General features: G+C 35.8%; 1 protein-coding gene across 1 annotated transcript; it reads left to right on the forward strand.

Moving 5' to 3' along the window:
* Window positions 1-5,741: 5,741 nt before the first annotated feature.
* LOC126695773 (receptor-like protein 9DC1) lies at window positions 5,742-15,349 on the forward strand. Its single transcript, XM_050392590.1, has 7 exons — window positions 5,742-6,459; window positions 6,610-6,753; window positions 7,846-8,480; window positions 13,501-13,946; window positions 14,774-14,895; window positions 14,977-15,210; window positions 15,300-15,349. Exons 1-7 carry the CDS (start codon window positions 5,742-5,744, stop codon window positions 15,347-15,349), a joined length of 2,349 nt encoding a protein of 782 aa, XP_050248547.1.
* The last annotated feature ends 8,611 nt before the right edge of the window (window positions 15,350-23,960 follow it).

Consider the following 23,960-nt stretch of genomic DNA (forward strand, 5'->3'; position numbering starts at 1 on the left):
TTCTATATATTAAAAAATAAAAAATAGAAAGATTTAAAGTTTCCAAGTCAAGTGCTTCTATTGAGATTTTAATGAAAGAGTATTTGGGGTAATTACACTTTACTAGGACAAAATGGGCTTCTGCCCCTTTCGGGCAAATTAATTAGCCTTTTTCCCTTCTTCCCAAACTAATTAGGAAAATATCCCTTTTTTGAAACTCGACTTTTTCAAAATCAAGTTAAGCCCTATTGCGATGTTTTGAAGGACCTATAGTGCCGTTTTTAGAACCTATAGTGACGTTTTATAACTTGATATCCATGAAATCGAGTTATAGGCAATTTTTATTATAACTTGATATCCATTAAATCGAGTTATAGGCAATTTTTATTGCCTATAACTCGATTTCATGGATATCAAGTTATAAAACGTCACTATAGGTTCTTAAAACGTCACTATAGGTCCTTAAAAATGTCACTATGAGGCTCCAAATTTTTATTTTTTTTTAACTTGATTTTGAGAAAGTCGAGTTTCAAAAGAGGGGCATTTCCCTAATTAGTTTGAGAAGAAGGGCAAAAGGCTAATTAATTTGCCCGAAAAGGGCAGAAGCCCATTTTGTCCCACTTTACTACCTTAAACTATATATCAAGTTACACTCTTCGCCATGCATGGTTAACACTCTACTTAAATTATAATTAACTCGTGTTACACTTTGCACTCCGCCGTCAATTTTGCTTATGTCTTGGATTAAAAACCAAAGTTTAGAATGTAAAGTGTAATCAAGAATATAGTGTAAGGTGATAAAGTATAATTTCTTATTTGTTTTTAAGGAATTGAGAGAAGAGATAATTGTGTCTTTTCACATAATGTCATATTTTTCTGTCCAAGTTAATAGCTCAGTTGACGGCGTGAAGCAAAGTGTAACTTGAGTTATAATTTAAAGTTCTAATTGTGTATTCTGAAAGGTCATGGTGTAAAGTATAATTTGGGGAATAGTTTATATATAATGGTAAAGTGTAATTTCTCATAGCATATAGGATACATATATATGGGATGAGACCTACATATATGTCGTTAGAAGAAGTATCATGAGACTGTCTCATAAAATACTTTTTTTTTCCAACCTAAACAACACTCAAGTTTGGTCAACATGACCAAGGGCTAGCTTGTAGCTTAATTAGTACTTTCTTTACTCTTGTTTCTCATACGATGGAGCATTTCAAAAGCAACTGTAGTATTATCTGTTATGAGTCTATTAGGCACAAAAGCACTTTGTGAGTCAGATATTACATTGGGCAAAATTGGTTTTATCTGGTTAGCTAGAACCTTAGATATAATCCTTGATACAACATTACCCAAACTAATAAGGAGATACTCTGTAATATATTCTGGTTAATTTTTTTGGGAATGAGAACAATATGCATGTGGGGGCCCAAGGACCGAGGAAGGATAAAACCACTGTGACAATCGTTCGTTCATCGGGAGGAAGCACTTTTACCCTAAAGAGGGGGGTCGCCTGTGGAGAGGAGGGGAAGAGACAAAATACCTCCTAGAAATCTAGATGGAGAGAATGGAGTTTAAGGAGAGATTCGAGGTAGTTGAAAGAAGTTTCCTGTGAAAGCTCATCTACTACCTCCGCATTAAATGATTGGCAATAATTTTATCAGCTGCATTGATGAGAAAATGACCCCTGGACAGTAGATTCACAGCTAAGTAGCTCCTTCTACCACCTTCAACAGGAATCTAATGGGACAAGTGTCCTAAGGAGGACTTAGAGGATTGCAAATAGAGGACTAGGATGCAAGAAGCATGGGAGTATATAAAGGAAGAGAACTTCCAGATGAAAGGGGCCGGAAAAAATCAAGAAAAAGATATTAGAACAAGAACAGTAAGAAGAAAGAGAGAGAGAACTGTGTGTATCCTAACATAAAAACATCGTCCTTGGGCAAGCTTGTAAAGAACCATCAATATACTTGTTTTTAATTGTTGTTCATTCCTTTCCTGTTTGAATCTTCGGACTTGAGCCCGACTTATTTTATCCACTTTCTAAACAATATTTTATCTGTTTGGGCCTAGTTAGGCGGTACATGCTTCACTATTCTAAGTAGATTTGGGCCTCTAATTTTCGTGTCCTTACAATACGCATAATTCATTTTTCTTAAGTATCTCCCTGAGTGTAAAACAGATAATATAGCAGCAATACAATATGCCTGAATTTTTTAAAAAAGAAAGGTGACATACCATCGGGCCTTGGTGATTTGGATGGGTGCATCTGGAAAAGAGCAGTCTTCACTTCTTCCTCTGTATATGTGCGGGTCAAGGATTGGGCCATTCCCTCTGTCACCACCTAGTCCACTGATTCAATCATATCTTCCACATCCCTTGAATTGGAGGATGTATATAGTTACTTGTAGTACTCCTCTGCTATGTTGGCTATTTTATCCTCATTAGTTTGCCACACTCCATCCCTATCATACAACCTCACAATGTTGTTCTTCCTTCTTCTTTGGCTCGCCCTTTGGTGGAAGAATTTCGTATTTTTATATCCCGCCGGTAACCATATGGATCTCTATTGTTGTCTCCAAAATACCTCTTCATGGTGTAAGAGTTCATTGATCTCCTTTTTCACCATGTGTATCTTCTCAATATTTGGCCCATAGTCGGACTCCATCAATTCTATCAGTTCTCCTTGTTTTGCATTAACCGAGTTCTGGTGTTCCCAAAGGTGACTCGACTCCATGCTATAAGGTTCATTCTACATTTTTTTTTTCAAATAGGCAGTACATGGGGCTGCCTTGGGGCTGTGTTTGATTCCAAGAATCTCAAATTATTGTCTCATAATCCATATGGGTTACCCACTTCTCTTCAAACTGCTGGAATTTGTGTCTTCATTGCTTGGGTTGGGTAGGTGGATCCATGTCCATCAAAATACGATAATGGTCAGAGTAGAATGTTGGAATGTGTCTCACTTTGGTTCTTGGGAACATCTCTCTCCACTCCAATGTTGCAACTACCCTGTCTAATATTTCCTCAACAAAAGCTGATCCATCTCGACCGTTCCTCCATGTAAAGCAATAGCCATTGAACCCCAAATCAACTAGCCCACAATGAAGGAGAGTTTGTCGGAATCCCATCATTGCTCCCATCGGTCTAAGGTTGCCACCATTCTTTTCATTAAAGGACAAGATTTCATTGAAGTCACCTAAATAAACATACCCAAGGGAGAGATGCTTGAGCATGTAGATGTCTCATAAGTCTCCATGTTTTGCCTTTAAGTGCTTCCTCCGAGTGCTCATATATCCCTGTTAATCTCCACAGTGAATCATATGTATGAACTCTCACATCAATATGGTTGGGTGAGTAGGTCTGTGTGTCTATGGTCACTTCATCTGCTTTCCAAAGTAGTGCTAGTCCCCCCCCCCCTACAGCTATCACATGACACAGCAAGCATAGCAGAGAATCCTAACTCTATTTTAATTGGTTCCATCTTACAGAAAGTCAATTTTGTTTCCATGAGAAACAAAATTATGGGAGCTTTTTTCCTCACCAATTCATTAAGGGCTTCAACTGCATGGCGGTTCCCAAGCCCCCGATAGTTCCACCTTATGGTGATCATTGTGATCGGCGGGGCTGAGCATCAGCCTGTACCGTTGGTAAATTAGTTTGTATTGTTTTGTCCCCGAACTTGGTCCGCTTACCTTCTTCCTTCCCATGGTCTGTGCTCTCATTCTGTCTTTTTTTTTCCCACTATCAATAAGCTAGGCTGTGAGGGTTCGGTTCTTTCTATGGCTGGGGAACGGGTGATTTTTTTCCTCGTGTTTTTTGTTTTTGGGTCTTTAGGTTGGTCATGTGAGGGTGTGTTTAGGGCTTGGGAGTGTGTTTGTGTGGCGCCATAGCTGATTAGGACCGAGAATAACTCAGTTCCTTCATTCTCGGTGGTCATTATTGTGGGCTTTGATTTCGGGGTAATTGATGGTGCCGTATTTGGCATGTCCAGCTATGTTGAATTTTCTGATCCGTTGTGGGACTTAATTGTTTTGATTTTAGGCTTCTATGGACCTATAACTGCCATATTTATTGTGTGGAGCAGTGATAACGTAATTGGGACGTTATGGGAATGAAGAGATTGTGATTGTTACTCTGCAAATATCAAGCTGGCATTAAACTCACTTTGACCCACTAATTTTTTCGATTTTGGCTTCACGGTTTCATGTGGTGATGGCGTTGCTGTGGTTTGAGGTTGAGCATGTGGGAAGGTTCGGTTTCGACATGCATTGTTCTGTTCCCCGCCTGCTTCCATCGTTCGCCCTCGAGGACCTGCTTTGAGCCACTCACCATACAGTTTCTCTCCATTCACTGTGTCCACCGGTAGCGTACATTCTTTTTGGTCGTGGCCAATGTAGCCACAGTTGTAGCACCAGCCAACTAATCGTTCTTACCTAAAGGCCACTCAAGATGTCTCTCCTTCCGGGCTGATCACTGGACCTCCTCGCTTTAGAGGTTTATTCAGTGGGACTTCAACTCGTATCCACGGGAATCTGGATTGGTCCAATTTGAACACTTTACAATCCACCTCCACCAACTCCCCTATGCTCTTGCCAATATCACTACTTGCCTCCTCATTAATTAGGTTAAAGGGCAACCCCCACACTTAAATCTAGAAGGGTTGTTTTAGGAATGTCACAGACCTGACTGACATTCCTTTTTCCCATCGTCGAAGAGCCAAAAGATGATTATCAAAGCACCACAGCCTGTTGTTCCAAACCCACATCAGTTGCTTGGGGTTTAAGGCGGAAAGGATTTGAGCTGCAAAATTAGTAGCATATTATAACTATCCAAAAAAAAAAAAAAAGTTTGGTCAATATGAAGACGATTTTGATTTGATTTTGATTTTTTTTTTTTTTATGAATAGAAATTCTCTACTGTATTTTAAGTGTTTCACTTCACGTTTTACAAACTACAACATTCTATGTGTCTAATTTTTTATAAGAGTTTATTTGTTTTTTTTTTTTTTAAAAAGTAGTCAGCTGGCATATTATTATTCATTTTTATATATGTTCATGTTCAGCTCAGCTGCCATTAAACTTGGGTACATATCAAAATGATGGTGACTTCAAAGATAAAAAAAGTTTGGTACATATTTATCAAAAAAGAAAGTTTGGTAAATATCAAATTGATGGTGACTTTAAAAAAAATTATTAATATATAAAAAAGACCGTGACTTAAAAAATAAAAAGTCACCATCATTTTTATTCTTACCAAACTTTAATAGTGGTTAAGCTGACAATGACGGTGCTTCGCTGTTCAAAATTTTAAGTACAGAGACGAATAAGAAAAAAAGAAATGACACACTCACACACATTCCATTTGCATCCATTTTTCCTTCGCGTTTTCAAGCTGGTGGTGGTGGGAGTAGACCAAACTTTTTCCCTATAAAAGTCCACATTCCGGCTCTCCATTCTAAGTAGTCATAGACATTTCTTACAATCTCATTAAGAACTATGGGTTGCTTAATAATATGTCTCTCTCAACTCTTTTTCCTCGTGTTTCTCTTGCATTCTCAACCTACTTCTTCATCATCTTTCTCCTCTTCTTCTACACTATCGTGTTCCCAAGAGCAGAGCTCAGCGTTGCTCAAATTTAAGCAACTTCATTCTTATCCAACTTCTTCTTCTTCCAAATATTCTGATGACTGTGATCAAAAGAAAGAGTCTTGGAAGGAGGGCAGAGATTGTTGCTCATGGTATGGGGTTACGTGTGATACAATGGGGAGAGACGTGATTGGCCTTGACCTTAGTTGCAGTGAGCTTCAAGGCACCATTCATTCCAATAGTAGCCTCTTTCTTCTCCCTAACTTGCAACAGCTCAACCTTGCTTTCAACTGCTTCAATTCACCGATTTCATCTGGCTTTGGTCAGTTTGCTAAGTTGGAAAAACTTGATCTTTCTTCTTCTCAGTTTTCTGGTCAAGTCCCACATGAACTATCCAAACTCTCCAAACTGTCCTCACTAGATCTCTCTGGCAATAAACAAGTTAGTCTCAATACATCTGTCATGAGGAGGCTTGTTCAAAATCTGATCAAGCTAAGAGAACTCCGTCTTGATGGTGTTCAGATGTCACTTGTTTTGCTTGATTCTTTGATGAATCTGTCCTCTTCTTTGACAGTCCTTAGTCTCAATGGTTGTGGATTGCATGGCAACTTACCATATAACATTTTCCGCCTACCAAACCTAAGGGAGCTCAGTTTAATTTGTAATCTTGAACTCAGAGGGGCTTTCCCAACGACAAATTGGAGCAATCCCTTGATGTTTTTGGATGTCTCTACCACAGGTTTCTCAGGACCATTGCCAAATTCCATTGACAATCTAAAATTCTTAAAGCATTTGGGATTATCTCAGTGCAATTTCAATGGCTTGATACCTGCGTCATTTGGTAACCTTACGCAAATTACTGAATTAGATTTATCAGGTAACAATTTTGTTGGTAAGTTGCCATCATCACTTTCAAACCTCAAGAACCTGTCTTTCTTGAATCTCCGATGCAACAAGTGGTAAGATCCCATCATCACTTTCATGTGGGCAACATCCAATACTTTAAAATACTTTTGAATCTAATGGAATTGCAATTTTACAGGATCAATACCCGAGTCCTTTGGAAACCTCAGGAAAGTTACTTATTGTTACCTTTCATCTAACAGCTTCATTGGCCACATTCCATCATCACTCTCAAATCTAAAGGATCTCACTTTTCTGGACCTCGGAGGAAACAATTTTGAAGGTATACTTCCAGATTTTTTGACCAAGCTCACAAAACTCACAAATTTAGACTTAAATTCTAACCACCTTATTGGTCAAATTGGTGAATTCCAAAATGCCAAGTCATTGGAGATTCTTTTGTTATATAATAACAGGCTAAATGGCTCTGTTCCAAAGTCAATCTCAAATCTGGTGAAACTTCAGAAGCTTGATATTTCTTCAAATAATCTGAGTGGCTCTATAGAATTTGATATGTTCTCAAAGCTCAATGAAATCGAATTTCTAGACCTATCCTATAACAGTCTGTCTTTGAGCATCAACAACAATTTAAAGTATACCTTCCCCAAACTTAAATACTTGAAACTAGCATCTTGCAACATAACTAAATTTCCATACTTAAGAACCTTGTTCTTAGACACCTTAGACCTATCTAACAATAAGATCAAAGGCCAAGTCCCAAAATGGATGTTTAAAGAGCTAGGGAATTTGAAATCATTAAATCTTTCTCATAACTCTCTGACAAGTATAGAGCAAATTCCAGGAGAGAATTTAGAAAATCTTGATCTTCATGCCAACTTTCTTCAAGGAACTTTTCCTGTTCCACCATCTTCCGTGGTTTTCTTTTCTATCTCAAACAATAAATTGACCGGGGAAATACCTTCTTCAATTTGCAATCTAACCCTCCAAATCCTTGATATCTCCTTTAACAATCTAACTGGTACGATTCCACGATGTTTGGGATACTTGAGTGATTTTCTCTCGGTGATGGATTTGCGAACAAATAGATTCCATGGAACCATCCCTGAAATGTTTGCAAAGTGCAAAAGCTTGAGAACTCTTGTCTTTAATCACAATCAATTGGAAGGGTCATTACCACAATCTTTGGTCAATTGTAAAAAGTTGGAAGTTCTAGACTTTGGAAATAACAAAATAACTGATTCATTCCCCTATTGGTTGGAAGCGCTTCCAAAGCTACAAGTTCTTGTCTTGAGGTGCAATAGATTTTATGGCCAAATTGAAGATTTCAAGGCCAACTCATCTTTTGCTATGTTGCGAATAATTGACCTTTCTCAAAATAATTTTATGGGTCATTTAACTCCCAATTTTTTTTAAGGATTGAAAGCTATAAAAACAGTCAATGAAAATGAAGTTTCATTGAAATATATTGGGGAAGACTATTACCAAGACTCAGTAATGGTGGTATGGAAAGGGCAAGAACGTATGCTAGAGAGAATCTTAACCATCTTCACTACCATTGACCTCTCATGCAACAAGTTCCATGGGCAAATTCCAAAAGTACTTGGAAAACTTCAGTTTCTTCGAGAGCTCAACCTCTCCCACAATAGCCTAACTAGCTATATCCCATCATCGTTGGGAAATTTGTTGCTACTTGAATCCTTAGACCTCTCTTCAAATATGCTCAATGGCTCCATTCCAATGCAATTAACAAGTTTAACATTTTTAGCTGTTTTAAACCTTTCACAAAACAAACTTATAGGACCCATACCTCAAGGCCTACAATTTAATACATTTCAAAACAACTCATACATTGGGAACAAAGGATTGTGTGGATTTCCATTGTCCAAGAAATGTAGGATTGTTGAGCCACCATCATCTGAAGAGGACAACGATTTAAAGTTTACAAGTGGATTTGGTTGGAAGGCGGTGATGATGGGGTATGGATGTGGATTCGTGTACGGGATAGCTATGGGATATCTTGTTTCCAAGTCTAGAAAACCTCAATGGCTTGTAAGCTTGGTTGGGATATCTTGTTTCCAAGTCTAGAAAACTTCAATGGCTTGTAAGCTTGGTTAAAGGAGAATAGTATCTAAAGAAGAGAAGGGAGTAATAATTAAACATCAAGAGGAAGATGAAATTAAAGCAATTAAGGGGTGGTTGATGTGTTTTGAAAAAAAATTTCCCTAGAATATTATTGTACTATTGTTTTATATATGCTTGTCTTAGAAGTTGCACAATAATTTGTATGTATAGAAGTTGTTTACTTCTTCAAAGAAAAATCGTGCTCATATATGTTGAGCATATATATATATATATATATATATACCGGAATTCCATGTTTTGTTTGTTTTTTAAGATTGTGTGGCATGTTGGAATTTAGTTCTGGGATGGTCTTGTGCTGGCTTCTAATATTTTCTTTATATCAATGAATAATTGATTTTATATCAGAAGAAAAAAAAATGGAATATTTCAAATCATAATCATAAAAATACTAGAATTCAAAATGAAAAAGGGTTTAAACATGGAAATTAGATATGGTCCTTGATCAGGCATGGAAAAGTGGAAAACACACCCTTATTCAAGGAAGGTCGAAGTTTTGTCAGCTGCCAACCCCCCTCCCCCCCTCTCCAACCACAAAAAGAAAAAAGAGAAAGACCTACTCTGTAGAAACTTCCAATACCCATGAAGGCTTATTTTTACCCCTTCTTTGCCCAAATTCTCAAGGCCAATATAGAAGGTTACAAGTGTGAGAGATTATCGTTAGAGTATGAGCTTTTCTTTCTCTTACCATGGTCATTGAAACCTATTAAAGCAAGTATTTCAAAGGTATTTGGGATTATTTCTTAATGTGTTGTTCGAAAGATTTTATTGTGGTGAAGTTGGTTTTCGTAGAGGTCATTGAGGTAAGCTTGTATTTCTCTTAATTTGTATTCTAAGCTCAAGTTGTGTGATAAAACTTGAGTAAAAGATCAATGTAACTTGTTGATTATAGTGGATCATTCCAAACACGACTTGTCTACGTAGACTTATAGTGTTTTTGGATTGAGGGGAGTAGAAATAAATGAAATATTGAGGGTTTAATAAATCTTATTTGGAATTTTTTAAATTGGGGCGGGGGGAGGAAGTATTTATGCCTATGTTGTGTATCCTCCCAATTTTCATTTTATTTTTTTACAAGGTACCTTAATTTTAATTTTTTTAAATAGGAAGAATTTGGAAAAGAGGGGAGGGATTCCATTTATTTTAAAATTTTAATTTCCAATTTACCCCTATGATGAATTAATAACAGATATCAATTTATATGACAATTCTCTTCTACTTTCCTCACCTACTAAATTTTTAATACAACTAGATGATCATCTATTCTCATTTTTCTTAATTTTTAAAATATCTACTATTAAAAAATTTAAAATATCTAATTGAGGGTAACCATTCCTCTCCCGTCTCCTCTCCTCTACTTTCTCCCTTACTCTTTACTCTCCTTTCTCTCCAAACTTCCAAACATACTAATGGTATTGAACCTCTTAAATCTTGTATGCATTGTTTATGCTTTCTATGTGTTTGATAATTTGTCTCTTACGATACCCAAAAAAAAAAAAAAAAAAAGTCCTCTGTGAAATTGAAATCTATTAATAACTAAGATTCCATATTACATATGTTCTTAGCTTATTCTTGATATTTCTTATCGGTAACTTCCATTAACTTTGTGTTGGTAAATCCATTCCTGGTTGACAATATTGATTAAGGCTCTTACCAGGAAGTGGTTTGTTTCAACCAACACCTTAGACACTTATACAAATCATCATCCATTTTACCTTCTCAACAATGTGGCATTTGGCGATCTGCCCACAAGTTTTTCTGTCTTTAGTATGGCTTTGATGTTTCTACAAGCTGTAAGTATCCTAATTTATCGCTAGGATGCTCTTCCACAATTTAACTTTTTAGGGTTTTTTGGTCAGACTAGAGAGTGTTGAAGCAGAACAACCTCTTACCTTTCCAAAGTCTTCCTTCAAGTTACTTTTACAACCAATCTAGGCAATTACGTATGGAAACTTGGGTTGAATCTCATGGTGCATACATTGAAATTGAAGTGAGTTCTAGCGATTTTGAGCTATAATGCCAAAGCCAGCAACTGACATTTGATATAAAATTTATGTAGGCTGCATTAGTTTTTCTAGCCCTTCTAAGTAACAAAAGAAAGGTGATCTCATGAGCATTAAATATCATTTGTGAATTTTTTTACTTCATTTAAGCTACCTCACAATTTCTTTGACCATTTGCTTGGGGAGAGAGAGAACTCTTGCAAGTGACTGTATTTTGTATTTGTAGCCTACATATACTTATGTGTACAAGATCTGCAATTCATCTATATAATACCTAAAAGCTTAAGCATAACAATAATAACATTTATTATTGTTATGCTCCTGTTGAACCACATCAACATAGCATTTCGGTCCATTCAGCTCTTTTCGGTCCACTTCAATCCATTCAGTCCATTCGTTTTATTTCGATCCACTTTAGTCCATCTGGTCCACTTTTGTCCATCCAATTTAGTCCACTTCTGACCAATTCGGTCCACGTTGGTCTATTTCAATCTATTTTAGTCTATTTTGGTCCATTGGTCCATTTCGGTCCACTCTAGTCCACTTCAATCTATTCAGTTCACCTCAGTCCATTTTGTCCTCTTTGATGATGCTTTAGGAGGAAAGGTGTATGTTAAAAGAAAAGCTGTTTAATTGACAATTATGTCAAATTTTCAGTGTAATATCGATAAGTATCTTGATAAAATTATATTTTTCTTATGTTATTAAAGTTTTGTATTTTTTTTCCTTAATATTAAGTGATAGATTTGCTTATACATGCTTCCTTCTTTAGCCATTTAAGACGTATAAAGGATAAACCATTTGTATGGAGTACTAGAAAAAAAATCCAACCACACAATAATTTATTTACAAAATACCTCGCATTATATTATAATTGAATGTAAAATATATTATATTTTCTTAAAAAAATATACAAAATTAAAAACACTTTCTAATAACAAATATATAGATAGCTTCATTTACAAAATCTAATATATATTGTATTGACTATACTTTATTAGAAAATAATCATTTCATTTTAAGAAGGGATTGAGACTAATACTTATGAGTCTCATATACTATTTTAATTTTTTACTTAACAGAAAGAAAAAAAAAATTCATCAAATATTTTAACCAAAAAAAATCGTCAAATTTTTTTGGAGCATTGTGCAGATCAGATATTAGTGTTTATAAAGCCTGCATGTAACAAAATTACAAAAATATTATTGAACAACCAGAATTCACTAAGCACTTTTCTCAACCAAAAAAAAATCACTAAGCACTAAAAGTGTTTTTAATGGATTAAAACGCCAACACCGCAACGAAGTAACATCTTACTTATCAAAATATCAGTGTACGTACGAACTTGACATAGGATCAATGGCAGAGCTGGGATTTAATTTCAAGGGTGGCAAAATTTAAAAAAGCAACACACATGTGCTGATGAACACATACACGCAAATACTTGATACCAATCTGAATAATGACAAATCATTCACGTGAATACCCAGCTATGTTTTAATGTAGACAAAGTTATAAGATAACAATTTTTTATATGATGTAAATTTGTTAGGTGTTTGTGAATTTTTTAAAGTAAAAATTTTACTTATGATTCACATTAAAGGATTATTAGTAGGTAGACAAATCCAAAGTATAGCTCTTGTTAGATCTGATATTTGATTAATTAAACTCATAAAATAGTCCACTCCCAATATTTTTTAAGACTAATATGAGAACTTATAGCCAAGAGTCTTTTAGCTCAATTGACACTTTTAGCGTTTCTAACAAAGACATTCAGAGTTTAAATTTTCTATCTCCCATTATAACTATCGAATTAAAAAAAAAAAAAAAAATGTGAACACATGGGTCTAGTTAATGAGTGCCCTAGCGCTTTCATTAAGGTTGATTTTTTAATTACAATCAATTTCCTTTTTATAAGTACTCAAGTCACTTCAACCACTTCCTAATACAAGCATTCAGCCAAAAAAAAAACCTATACAAGTGGGATTCGTTTAAAGCCTCCTTAATAAGTGTACAAGAGCATAGGTGAACAAAAGCCAACAAAAATTTACGAGTAAAATTTTTCTTCGAGAACTTCTCAAATTCACATGAATCCAGACTTCATTCCCTGAGTTTTCGAGGCTACTGTTAGCTAGAACTATATCTAGTCTTACTGCATTTCCATTATGCGTTTGGTGGTATCAGGGATCTACTCAATCAAAACCATTCTGCAACAGCCTCAACCATTTATTATAAAATGTTGAAGTGAATACTCTTAGCTAAGTTAGCTTAAATAGGAAAAAATTGAGGTTTTAGCTAGTTATAGTGTTACTAAATTGTTATTGAGGCTGGTGTGAATGGGTTATGAGCTTAGTTACCGAAAAGAAAAAAGTAAATGGGAAGACTTAAAATGCAAGTGCAAAGACTAAGACTTAAAAATTAGTGTTTGTAAGGCAACCATTACATTAGTGCGGAAGAGGCACCCATTACATTAGTGCTTCTTGAGTCATCAGCCAAAGTCATGATAGAATATAAGAAATCAACGAACCTGCCCTAAGAAATCAAAGAATCTATGATGGCTTTGTTGAGAAGATGAATAAAAATTAAATAAAAAAAATAAAAAAAATGAAGATACAAGTACAACTATGAGGTAGTTATCATCACCTTTTCATATAAAATATACATCTTCCAGCTCTTCTTTAAAGACATAATATATTTACTTCTGATCTCATTTGGAATTATGAGGTGGTTAATATGGCTCTCTCAACACTTCCACCTCTTACTGCTCTTCTATTCTCTTTTTACTTCTTCATCATCATCATCTTTTGCCTCAACTTTGAAACCACTGTGCTCCCAAGACCAGCAGTTAGCATTACTCCATTTTAAGCAATTAATTATTTACCTTTTCAGAATTTGCTTCTTATGATTGTGACCTTTTGGGTTATCAGCATTCTTATCCAAAGATGGAGTCTTGGAAAAAGGGCACTGATTACTGCTCATGGGATGGGGTTACTTGTGATAGGGTGAAGGGAAACCTGATTGGCTTTGACCTCAGTTGTAGCTGGCTTCAAGGCACCATCCCTCCCAATAGTACCCTCTTTCTTCTCTCTCACTTGCAATATCTCAACCTTGCTTTCAATGACTTTGATTTTTCATTGATTTCATCTGGGTTTGGTCAATTTACTAGGTTGAGATATCTTAACCTTTCAGGTTGTGTGTTTTCTGGCCAAGTCCCACTTCGTTTATCGCACCTCTCCCTATTGACCTCACTATATCTCTCTCAAAATCATTTTGTTAGTCTCGAAACATTTGTTGTTAGAAGGCTTGCTAAAAATTTGAAGATGCTAAGAGAACTTCATCTTGATTTGGTTGACATGTCTTCTGTTTCACTTAGGTCTTTGATGAATTTTTCTTCTTCATTGACAACACTTAGTCTCTTTAACTGTGAATTGCAAGGGACATTACCAGTTGATATTTTTCGCCTACCAAACCCACTTACGCTCACTTTAATATCTAATATTGAACTCAGAGGGTTTTTTACATTGGTAAATTTGACAAGTCCCTTAGGCTCCGTTTGGGAGTTCATAAGGGAATGAAATGGAATGGAATTGAATAATCATAAGGGAATGGAAATGGAATTAAGTAACCTTGATTGGATGTTTTAAAATAAAGGAATGGAAATGAATGAAAATGAATGGAATGTAAGTAATCTTGTTTGGGAGTAACATGGAAGGAACGGAATGAAATCATTTTATGACAATATTACTATTAGACCTCTATTTTAAAATAAAGAATTGAATATATAGGGGTAATTTGGGAGTTTTAATAAAAAAAATCATTAAATTTAATTCTATTCCCTCCCATTCCTTCCAATTTCAGGGAGAATAAAAATTTAAGGTTTTAAGGGAATAAAGAGGAATGAGTGTTCCCTCCTACCCATTCCATTCCCTCCTACTTAAACTCCCAAACAAGGGAATGAACTTTCCATTCCCTCCATTAAAACTCCCAAACAAGAGAATGAAATAATATTCTAAAATGATTATTTTCATTCCTTTCCATTCCATTCCATTCTCTCCTCCCAAACAAGGCCTTAAGGTTTCTGGATCTCTCTTACACTAATGTCTCGGGAGAATTACCAAAATTAATTGACAATCTAAAATTCTTAAGGAATTTGGGATTACATCAATTCAATTTTAATGGCCCAATAATTGCATCACTCAGTAACCTTACACAACTCACTGATTTGGATTTATCTGACAACCATTTTAGCGGTGAGATACCATCATCACTTTCAAACCTCAAGATGCTCTTATACTTGGGTCTAGAATATAACAACCTCAATGGTAAGATCCCATAATCACTTTCATTTTACAATGTATAGTTTGTGCAAATTGTTTGAATCTCATAAAATTGCAATTTTGCAGGTTCAATTCCCTCATCAATTGGGAACCTCACGAAAGTTCCTCAAATTTTCCTCCGATCTAACTACTTCACCGGTCAAATTCCATCACTTTCAGAGCTAAAGGATCTCAATCTTATTGACCTAAGATTCAACAACCTTAGAGATAGAATTCCTAATTTTTTGACCAACCTCACAAGACTCACCAAAGTTTACTTGTCTTATAACCAACTCACTAGTCAAATTGATGAATTCCAAAGTAGCAATTCCTTACAAATTTTAGATTGGAAAATAACAGGCTTTATGGTTCTATTCCAAAATCAATATCTAATCTTGTGAATCTTATAGAGCTTGATATTTCATCAAATGACTTGAGTGGCATTGTGGAATTTGATTAGTCTACAAATCTCAAGGAACTTCAAACTCTTGATCTTTCATATAACAATCAATTATTGAGCATCAAAAGCAAATTTAATGATCCCTTTCCTGCTCTTCAATCTTTGAACTTAGTTTCTTGCAACATAACCGAATTCCCAAATTTCATAAAACTGTCAAAAAGATTAGAAAACTTAGACCTATCTAATAATAGCATTTATAGTTAAGTCCCGGAATGGATGATTGAAGTTGGGGAGAATTTGGTATACCTAAATCTTTCTTATAATTTTTTTTATCAAGTATAGAGAGACTTCCATGGAAGAATCTAAGGTTACTTGACCTTCAGGCCAATCTATTGCAAGGAAAGCTTCTTATTCCTCCATTGTATACAAAAGTTTTTCTATCTCACACAATAAATTGACTGGGGGTATCCCATCTATGATTTGTAATGTAAGTTCCCTTGCAATCTTTGACATATCTCACAACAATTTTGGTGGGGCACTTCCACAATGTCTAGGAAACTTCAGTTATTCTCTTTTAGTGATGGATTTGCAGATGAATAATTTTCATAGCATCATCCCTGATACTTTTTTATGGGGCTAAAGCTTGACAACTCTTGTCTTAAATGGTAATCAATTTGAAGGGCTATTACCAAAATCTTTGGTTCTCTGTACAAGTTTAGAAGTTCTAAGCCTTGGAAATAATAGGATAAATGATTCATTCCCTTCTTGCTTGGAAGCTCTGTCGAATCTAAGGATTCTTGTCTTGGGATCTAATACTCCATGGTCCAATTGGAAATCATAAAACTAGTGGGATGTTTTTCTCTAAACTACAAATTCTTGACATCTCCCACAATGAGTTCATTGGCCTTTTACCAAGAAATTATTTTGAAAACTTGAAAGGCATGAGGAATATCGATGAAGATAAACCTAAACAAAAATATTTGGGTGAATATTATCTTCATGAATATCCAACTGCAACTTATTATCAAGATTCAGCAGTGGTAATAGTAAGAGGATTGGAGACAGAAGTACTGAAAATCGTAACCATCTTCACAGTAATTGATTTATCAAGCAACAAATTCCAAGGAGAGATTCCAGAAGAACTTGGAAGGCTTAAATTTCTCTGATTGCTCAACCTTTCCCATAACAGCCTAACTGGACATATCCCATCATCTTTGGCAAATCTATTAGCACTTGAATCATTAGATCTCTCTTCAAATAAACTCAGTGGGGAAATTCCCATGCAATTGACAAGCCAAACATTTTGGGCCATGTTAAACCTTTCACAAAACCAGCCTACTGGATCCATACCTCAAGGTAAGCAATTTGCTACATTTCAAAATGACTCATATAATGGGAACTTGGGATTGTGTGGATTTCCACTATCATGGAAATGTAATGCTGATGAGCCTCCACCTCCTCCACCAGCATTAAATTTCCAAGAAGACAATAATGATTAATGTTTGGAAATGGATTTGATTGGAAGGCTGTGTTGATTGGGTTTGGATGTGGATTGGTGGTAGGATTAGCTATGGGATATGTTACGTTTAAAATGGGAAAACCGCAGTGGCTAGTAAGGTTGATTGAAGGAGAACAAAATGGAAAGGTGACAATGCCCAACAACCAAAGACCCAAGTGAAGAAGAAGTTAATGTGTGCTCTGAGGTAAGTGTGACAAAATCCTCTTTGAATTTATATTGTGTGGTTTTGTATAAACTTATCTAAGAAGTAGAAACAGTATTTTCGTGAAGTTCATAATCTGTAAATTTTCTCTGTTTTGCATGCAAGGTATTGTAGAAAGTGATGAGGACCCTATTCTCTACTATGAGTCAGAAAAGATTACTAGCTTTGACTTACAGGTGTTCATTAGAATGGCAACTATCAAGGAGTGGATCATGCATGTATGAATTATGGTGCCGTTTCCTTATTCCTCCAAAAATCATTTTCAGATTTTATGTATGTATATATGAGGGTATTCTGTGTGTTTGTTTTAAAATTGTGTCGTGTGTTGGACTTAATCTTGGAGCTAGTGTTGTTCTTAGTTGGCTTATCTTTATGTATGTACTAGTCGCAAACCAATGCGATGTAAAGAAAAACTTTGCTTAAAGGTATAAGCCAATTTTATTTGTCTCGAGCTGAAACAAATAAACTTAGGTTCTTTATATTTTAATCTAATGGCTAAAGCCAGAGAATAGGATGCCCTAGACAAAGCCAACTCTGTAAAAATAAAAAATAAATAAAAAAACTAGTGAAGGAATGGAAAGTCACCACAAAGAAAATAAAAGATAACAAAATGAGAAAGATAGAGAAATATGAAGGTTATAAGCGTGTGAATATGAAGATAGCAAAGTGCTTGTTAATAACTTACTATTATAGAAAATCACCAGAAAACGTAGCCATCTCTCTCTTCCAACTTTATTCCTTCAATCCACTGTCTATACATATGCAAAAACTCGTATCTAAAATAATCAAATAAAGGAAAACAAAAAAAGATGTATTTGCATACGACAATTACAAAATAAAGAAATAACGCTAATAGCCATCAAAAACTAAATTAGAGCTAAATCTAATTGGCTTATCTCTTTCCATATCATTGATAAATTTATCAATGGTTAGTGTCAGAAATCATGAGTACAAATAACAAAAAGTATTGAGGAAACAAAACTGAAAGGGAAATAAATAAAAAAGGATGATGGATTTCAATTCTGATAGTTTTTAGACCCCTTAAACAATTGAGTTAACCTAGGTAATTAGCCAAGTTGTTACTTAGTCCAATTAAACAAGTCTAGGTTATCACAAAAACAAAGATCAAATCATGCAAAGCAGCGGAAAATAAATAACACAAGATATGATCACCTAGGAAACCAAATCGGTAAAAACCTAGGGAGGATTTGACCTAGCTATCCTCAAGGTAAACTTGAATCCACTATCTTGAAAGAATCGAAGTTCATACAATAAGACTTACAAGCCCCCACGCTCGACTTCGTATTGCTACCCACTAGTAGAACTTACTGACACGACCACGTGCAAGCTCCGAATCCATGGACTCCTTCTTTCTTGGATTCACCACCAGATACAAGCACACCCGCTTGTGTTTTCTTTAAGCTTCAATGGCAGCAACTGAATTGATCATCAAGGTGTAGATAAATCTTCTCATTGAAAACCCCAAGTTTGTGTAAAGGAAGCTCCTCTAGATCTCACAAGAGATTTACACAAACTGCAATTATGAGCAACACTAAAACGTGGCTAGGGTTTGCCTTTTATACTTAGGACAAATAAGAAACCCTAAAAATGTTTTAAAAACAACTAGGGCTGAGTTGGACAAATCTGCATAAAATCATTCTGCCCGAGCTTCAATCGATCGAGCCAGGCCGAAAGGCACAATGCTTTCCTGCTTTAACTCGATTCCAACTTCACATAAATGCACAACTTTAAGCTAGACTAAAACACTTCTAAACACATTGTTTTGATCATAGTTTGCCAACAATACAAATTAAAGTTCTAAATACATAAAATCCTAAGACTTTAGAACCTAACAAACTCCCCCTTTGGCAATCCGTGACAAAACACAACTAGAAGCTCAAAGTTTACAAAATAAAAAGCCCTTTTCCAAAATAATGCTCATACAACAAATTCAATCCTAACTACTATCCATCAGTTGCAAGTGTAGACAGCAGCTCAATTGAATCAACCTGTATATTTCCTGAAACACTAAACAAAATGCATAACCGCATGTGTGGAAACAATACAAGTAAACAAATGAAATTCTTGATTTCAAACAACACACAAAATAAAGACATATATTAATGAATAACTCATAAATATAAATCAATAAGCATTTTGAAACAACAAACATATAAAGTACCAACAAAATATAAAACTCCCCCTAACATGAATATCCCATCAAAAACATGGCAAGAGCTAAAAATGTAAAGTACAAAGTGAAGCACCTAGATACAATCTAAACTCCACAAGCTCCAACCAAAAACATATACTCCCCCTGAAAGCAAAAACTCTACAAAGTACTCCCCTTTTTTGTGACGGAATGCCAAAGGGCAAACAGAATCCATCATCAAAAAGGGAGGTGGTCTAAACTGCGCCAACTCCGCATGCAAGGCACGTATCTCATCGAGCATGTCCACCAAAATCTGTCCATAAGCCGCCTGAACGGTCAAGACATGATCCAATGTGCGACGAATGTCTGAATCATCCGAAGCAGTCGGTGGAGGAACATCATCATCATCAGCAGCAGCAGCACCCGATGTCTCAGCAGCATCAACACCTGTAGAAGAGGGAGGAGGGGGAACACCACTAGATGACGCACCTCTAGGACGTGAAGGTGCAACTCTCAAGTGAGCAGCCCTCTGTCGAAGAAAAGTGGCACCTATGGGAGCAACAACATGAACAGGCTCACCAGATGGAAAACCATCTAGACCTAAAAAGAGCAAAATCCTATGAATGAAAATAGGATGAATCAGCGCATGCCCTACGGCAGAACTCCTATGAGCCTCATTCAAAGAACGAAGGAACAAGTGAGGAAAATTGATAGACGCTCCAGAAACAAAGGCATACAAAAACACACATCGCTCTAAAAGGATGGTGTGGAAGTAAGAAATAGGCCACAACAAATAACATGCTATCCTAAAGAAAAGATAGGCCGTCTCGATAAGCTCAGCGGACGTGATCCGAGGATCAGAACCCCACTGGATAGATGACCCAGTGATGTATGACATGACTACATCTAATGAGGGTGACTCATCATAGGGATAGTCAGGCTCCCGAACAACCGGAACCCCAAGAGCCTCAGCCACTACCCGAGGGGTAATGGTGAACTCAACACCTCGTATCCAACTCCTAACAAGGGTGTTGGAATCATAGACGTGGCAAGAGAGGTTCGAGAAGAACTCTCTAATCAGGGCGGTCGGGGGTGGATGATCTATTTCTAAGAGAGGCAACCAACCTCTAGACTCAAAATTGGCCCTAATGGCCGGATCAAGCTCATCTAAGACAACAGCTCGCTCAGCCCAAATCTTACGCTTACGGTTCAAATTCTCAAAGGCCTTTTTGCACTTAACATTCCTAAACTCCTCAACCCTAGAGGGAGACACAGAGGAAGTGGAAGGGGTCCTATTGGCTCTAGTTTTCCTAGGCATGGTGCTAAGAGAAGGACCAAAACACAAAGCAAAAGAACAAAAACACAAAACCAAGGCCAGACTGCAAGTTAGCACAAAAAAAAATATAGAGAATTAAAATCTATATGATGCATGACAAATTTAAATGGTATGATGCATGTTCTAATGCAATGAATTAAGTCCAAAAAGTTCAAATTCACAAAATTGGCTTGAACATTGAGGTATAAACACAAAAACCCCAAAATTTGGAAAACCACTTGATCAATTTGAAAAAATATTGACGAATTGATCATTACTCATGATAGAATTCAAAAAATAATGACCAAATACATCAATTTGACAAGCCAATTTCATCAATTTAACCCAATTAGACAAAAATCCCCAATTCGGATCAATTTCAAACCCTAGAATTTCCAATTTTTCAAAAACCACAAAATTGATCAAATTAAACTACAAGAATCATCATTATAGCATCCTAGAACAAAAACCCATTGATCAATTTCACAAAAACAGGTTTGAATCATCAAAAACCCCAATATATAGAAAGTGCCGAAAATACCCACAACAATGCATGAAAAATGCATGAAAACAAGAAATAAAATGCAAAAGGAAGGGCAAAAGAGACTTACCGGCCTTCAGGGACAAAAACCTTGCAGAAATTTTGGAGGAAAACGACAAAAAATCGATGGTGGAGCCTTAGCCAAGTCGGAGAGAGAGAAAAGTTTGAAAAACTTTTTGAAAAAGTGCCTTTGAAAAGGACAATCTGACTTTTTAAAAAACATGTTTCACGAGTTTCGATTGATCGAAAAACAGCCTCGATCGATTGAAACAGACAGAGACTCTATAAAAACAATTTGAAACAAGTTCGATCAATCGAAAATCAGTTTCGATCGATCGAAACAGACAGAGGCTCTCTCTATCAAAATTAAAAAATTTCGATCGATCGAAAAACAGAATGGATCGATCGAAATGGGCAAAGACTCACCAATTTGAGGAAAAACACAGTTTTTGAAAAAGACATTTAGAATCAACTCAAAGCATTGAAACTGAAGAACAATAATGCATGAGAGTGAGATGATATGATTTTCAAAAACAATAAGTTTAAGCCCAAATTCCCAAAACAAAATTTCTTGCATTCTCCACAAATTTTCAAGCAACAACTTAATTTTGCACAAAATTTAAAGTATTTGCAAAACTTGGTTGGTCAGACCATAAACATACACAATAACATGTACAAAGTTTAGCAAAGAGTAATTCGTGTAGTGTGTGTAACTAGCAAAAGCTTGAGATACATGTGAGGTGATATGTGAATAGCAATCAATCACAAAGTCTACAAAATTCATCACAAAGAATTTAAAAGAGACTATCACCTAAAGAGTTACATCATATAATTCCCACATCTCCTAGATCATAAGCTTGCAATCATGTAAGTTTCTTGTATTTATGCCTCATAATATACATACCAATTTTAAGTCATGTGAGTTTGGCATCAAGCCTAATAGTACACATCAATTTTAAGTATTAAGCAATTTAAACAGAGGCTTCACCTTATGTTCTTTTTGTGCATGTGCTACACTTTCTCGAGCACAAAATCTTATGATATGCACTAAGGTGTTCATGATTGGCTAGTGAACAGTGGTAAGATGGTTATTTATGCCTTTCTCCAAAAGTTCAAGTCCAAAATTCAAAAACATGTGACTTCAAGATTAAGACAGAATAATCAAGAACCATAAACATCTTTCCCACACAACATGCACTACAAAGTTTCAACTAGTAAAGTGCAATAAGTAAGCTCATTAAAGCTAAACAAGGTACAAAAAACATGTCATGTGAAAATAAATTGACCAACCTTGTTCTCAAACACCAAGAAGAATAGTACAAAACAAAATTTGCTTCCTTTCCCCTTTTTTTTTTAATTAAAAAAAAAAAAAAAACCTAGAATGAAAAGCATGAATGTTATGCAGTGTGAATCCTAGAAAAAAAAAAAAAAAAAAAAAACAAAAACAAAAACAAAACCAAAGAACAATGGTCACAAAGGGTAGAGCAATGAAGCACAAGGACCATGTTAGAAAGACTCAGTTAGTTCGAGTCTTTTGCATCCAAAACCTTTTAGATGCACCATGAGCATTGGAGTTTTTATTCACATGAGAATGATTACCAACTCCAGGATTGGAATAAAGGTTTAAAGCCTTTACCAATTCACCAATAAGTACCATAGGATTTTGTGCTTGAGGCACAAGTACTTTTGGTTTGTTTGCTTTCTTTGCAGCTTGCAGCTTGTAACAGTTTGGACGAATGTGTCCAGACTTTCCACAAAAGTGACAAACCCATGCAGGCTTATCATGTGTCTTGTCCTTAGATAGGGTAGGCTTCTTAGACTTAGACTCTTTCAGATCAACACTAATCTTCCTAGATGATGAACCTTCTAAGGGTTCAACAACCTCACTTACAGGAGGTTTGACAGTTTCACTCACTATCTCACTCACAGAAGGTTCAGAAGAAGAAGATGAAAGAACAAACTTAGTGGAATGGGGAGCAGACACAGAGATGCTTTCAACATAACCTAATCTAGTTTTGTCAGAAGAAGACTTTTGAACACTCAGCATTTGATCAAGTTTAGAACTAGCTGATCTAGCAACAGATAAATCAAGTTCCAAAGATTTAACTTTATCAAGCAAAAGCATGTTTTCAGTTTTCACATTGTTCAAAAGTTCATTAGCATCAAACAGTTTAAGAAGCAAACTCTTCTTTTCAAGCTCAAGAGATTCAATTTTCTTCAAGCCAAGTTCAACATTCATAGCATCCTTTGCAGCAACTTTGCAAAGTTTATTATAGGCATCTTGAAGATCTGCATCTTCAGAGAGTTCCCCATCAGAAGGGTTCTCTTCAACAGATATGCTCTCATCGACTACAGCAGTAGTGGTGAAAGCAATGAAGTTTCCATCCTCATCACAATCAAACTCATTATTAGAAACTTCACCATCACTAAGGGTTACAGCCATAGTCTTACCCTTAGACTTCAAATAGGTAGGATATTCAGATTTCATGTGTCCATACCCTTGACATCCAAAACACTGAGAGCCCAAAGAATTATTGGAAGATTGACCTACTTTTTCTCTAGGTTTATCATTATTGTTAACCTTAGTGGGATCATGCTTCCTAAAGTTTCTAGGTTCAGCAGTGTTTGTGCCTTTTGCCTTTCTATTACTATTCCTGAGAAAGTTTCTAAAGTTCTTGGCAAGGTAGGCAATCTCTGTAGCAGAGAGCTCATCATCAAATCCACCACCTTCAACATCATCAACTGACTTAAGAGCCATTGATTTGGATTTGGTAGTTTTGGGTAGATCTAACTCATAAGATTGAAGAGATCCTACAAGTTCATCAATAAGGATGGAGTCCACATCCTTGCTTTCAGTAATGGCAGTCACCTTGGGTCTAAAGTCTTCAGTTAAAGATCTAAGAATCTTCCTAACAATTTTAGGTTGATCATAGATTTCACCC

This window comes from Quercus robur, chromosome 8, assembly GCF_932294415.1.
Source record: "Quercus robur chromosome 8, dhQueRobu3.1, whole genome shotgun sequence".
In the NCBI taxonomy this organism is placed as follows: Eukaryota; Viridiplantae; Streptophyta; class Magnoliopsida; order Fagales; family Fagaceae; genus Quercus; species Quercus robur.

What these genes read in the sequence shown, in the direction of transcription:
- LOC126695773 (XM_050392590.1), top strand. Translation starts at nt 5,742, where the DNA reads ATGGGGAGAGACGTGATTGGCCTTGACCTTAGTTGCAGTGAGCTTCAA. An exon ending in CGGAGGAAACAATTTTGAAG is followed by an intron (nt 6,754 to 7,845) that starts GTATACTTCCAG and finishes ATTTTTTTTAAG; the next exon opens with GATTGAAAGCTATAAAAACA. An exon ending in CTAGAAAACCTCAATGGCTT is followed by an intron (nt 8,481 to 13,500) that starts GTAAGCTTGGTT and finishes TTGGGTTATCAG; the next exon opens with CATTCTTATCCAAAGATGGA.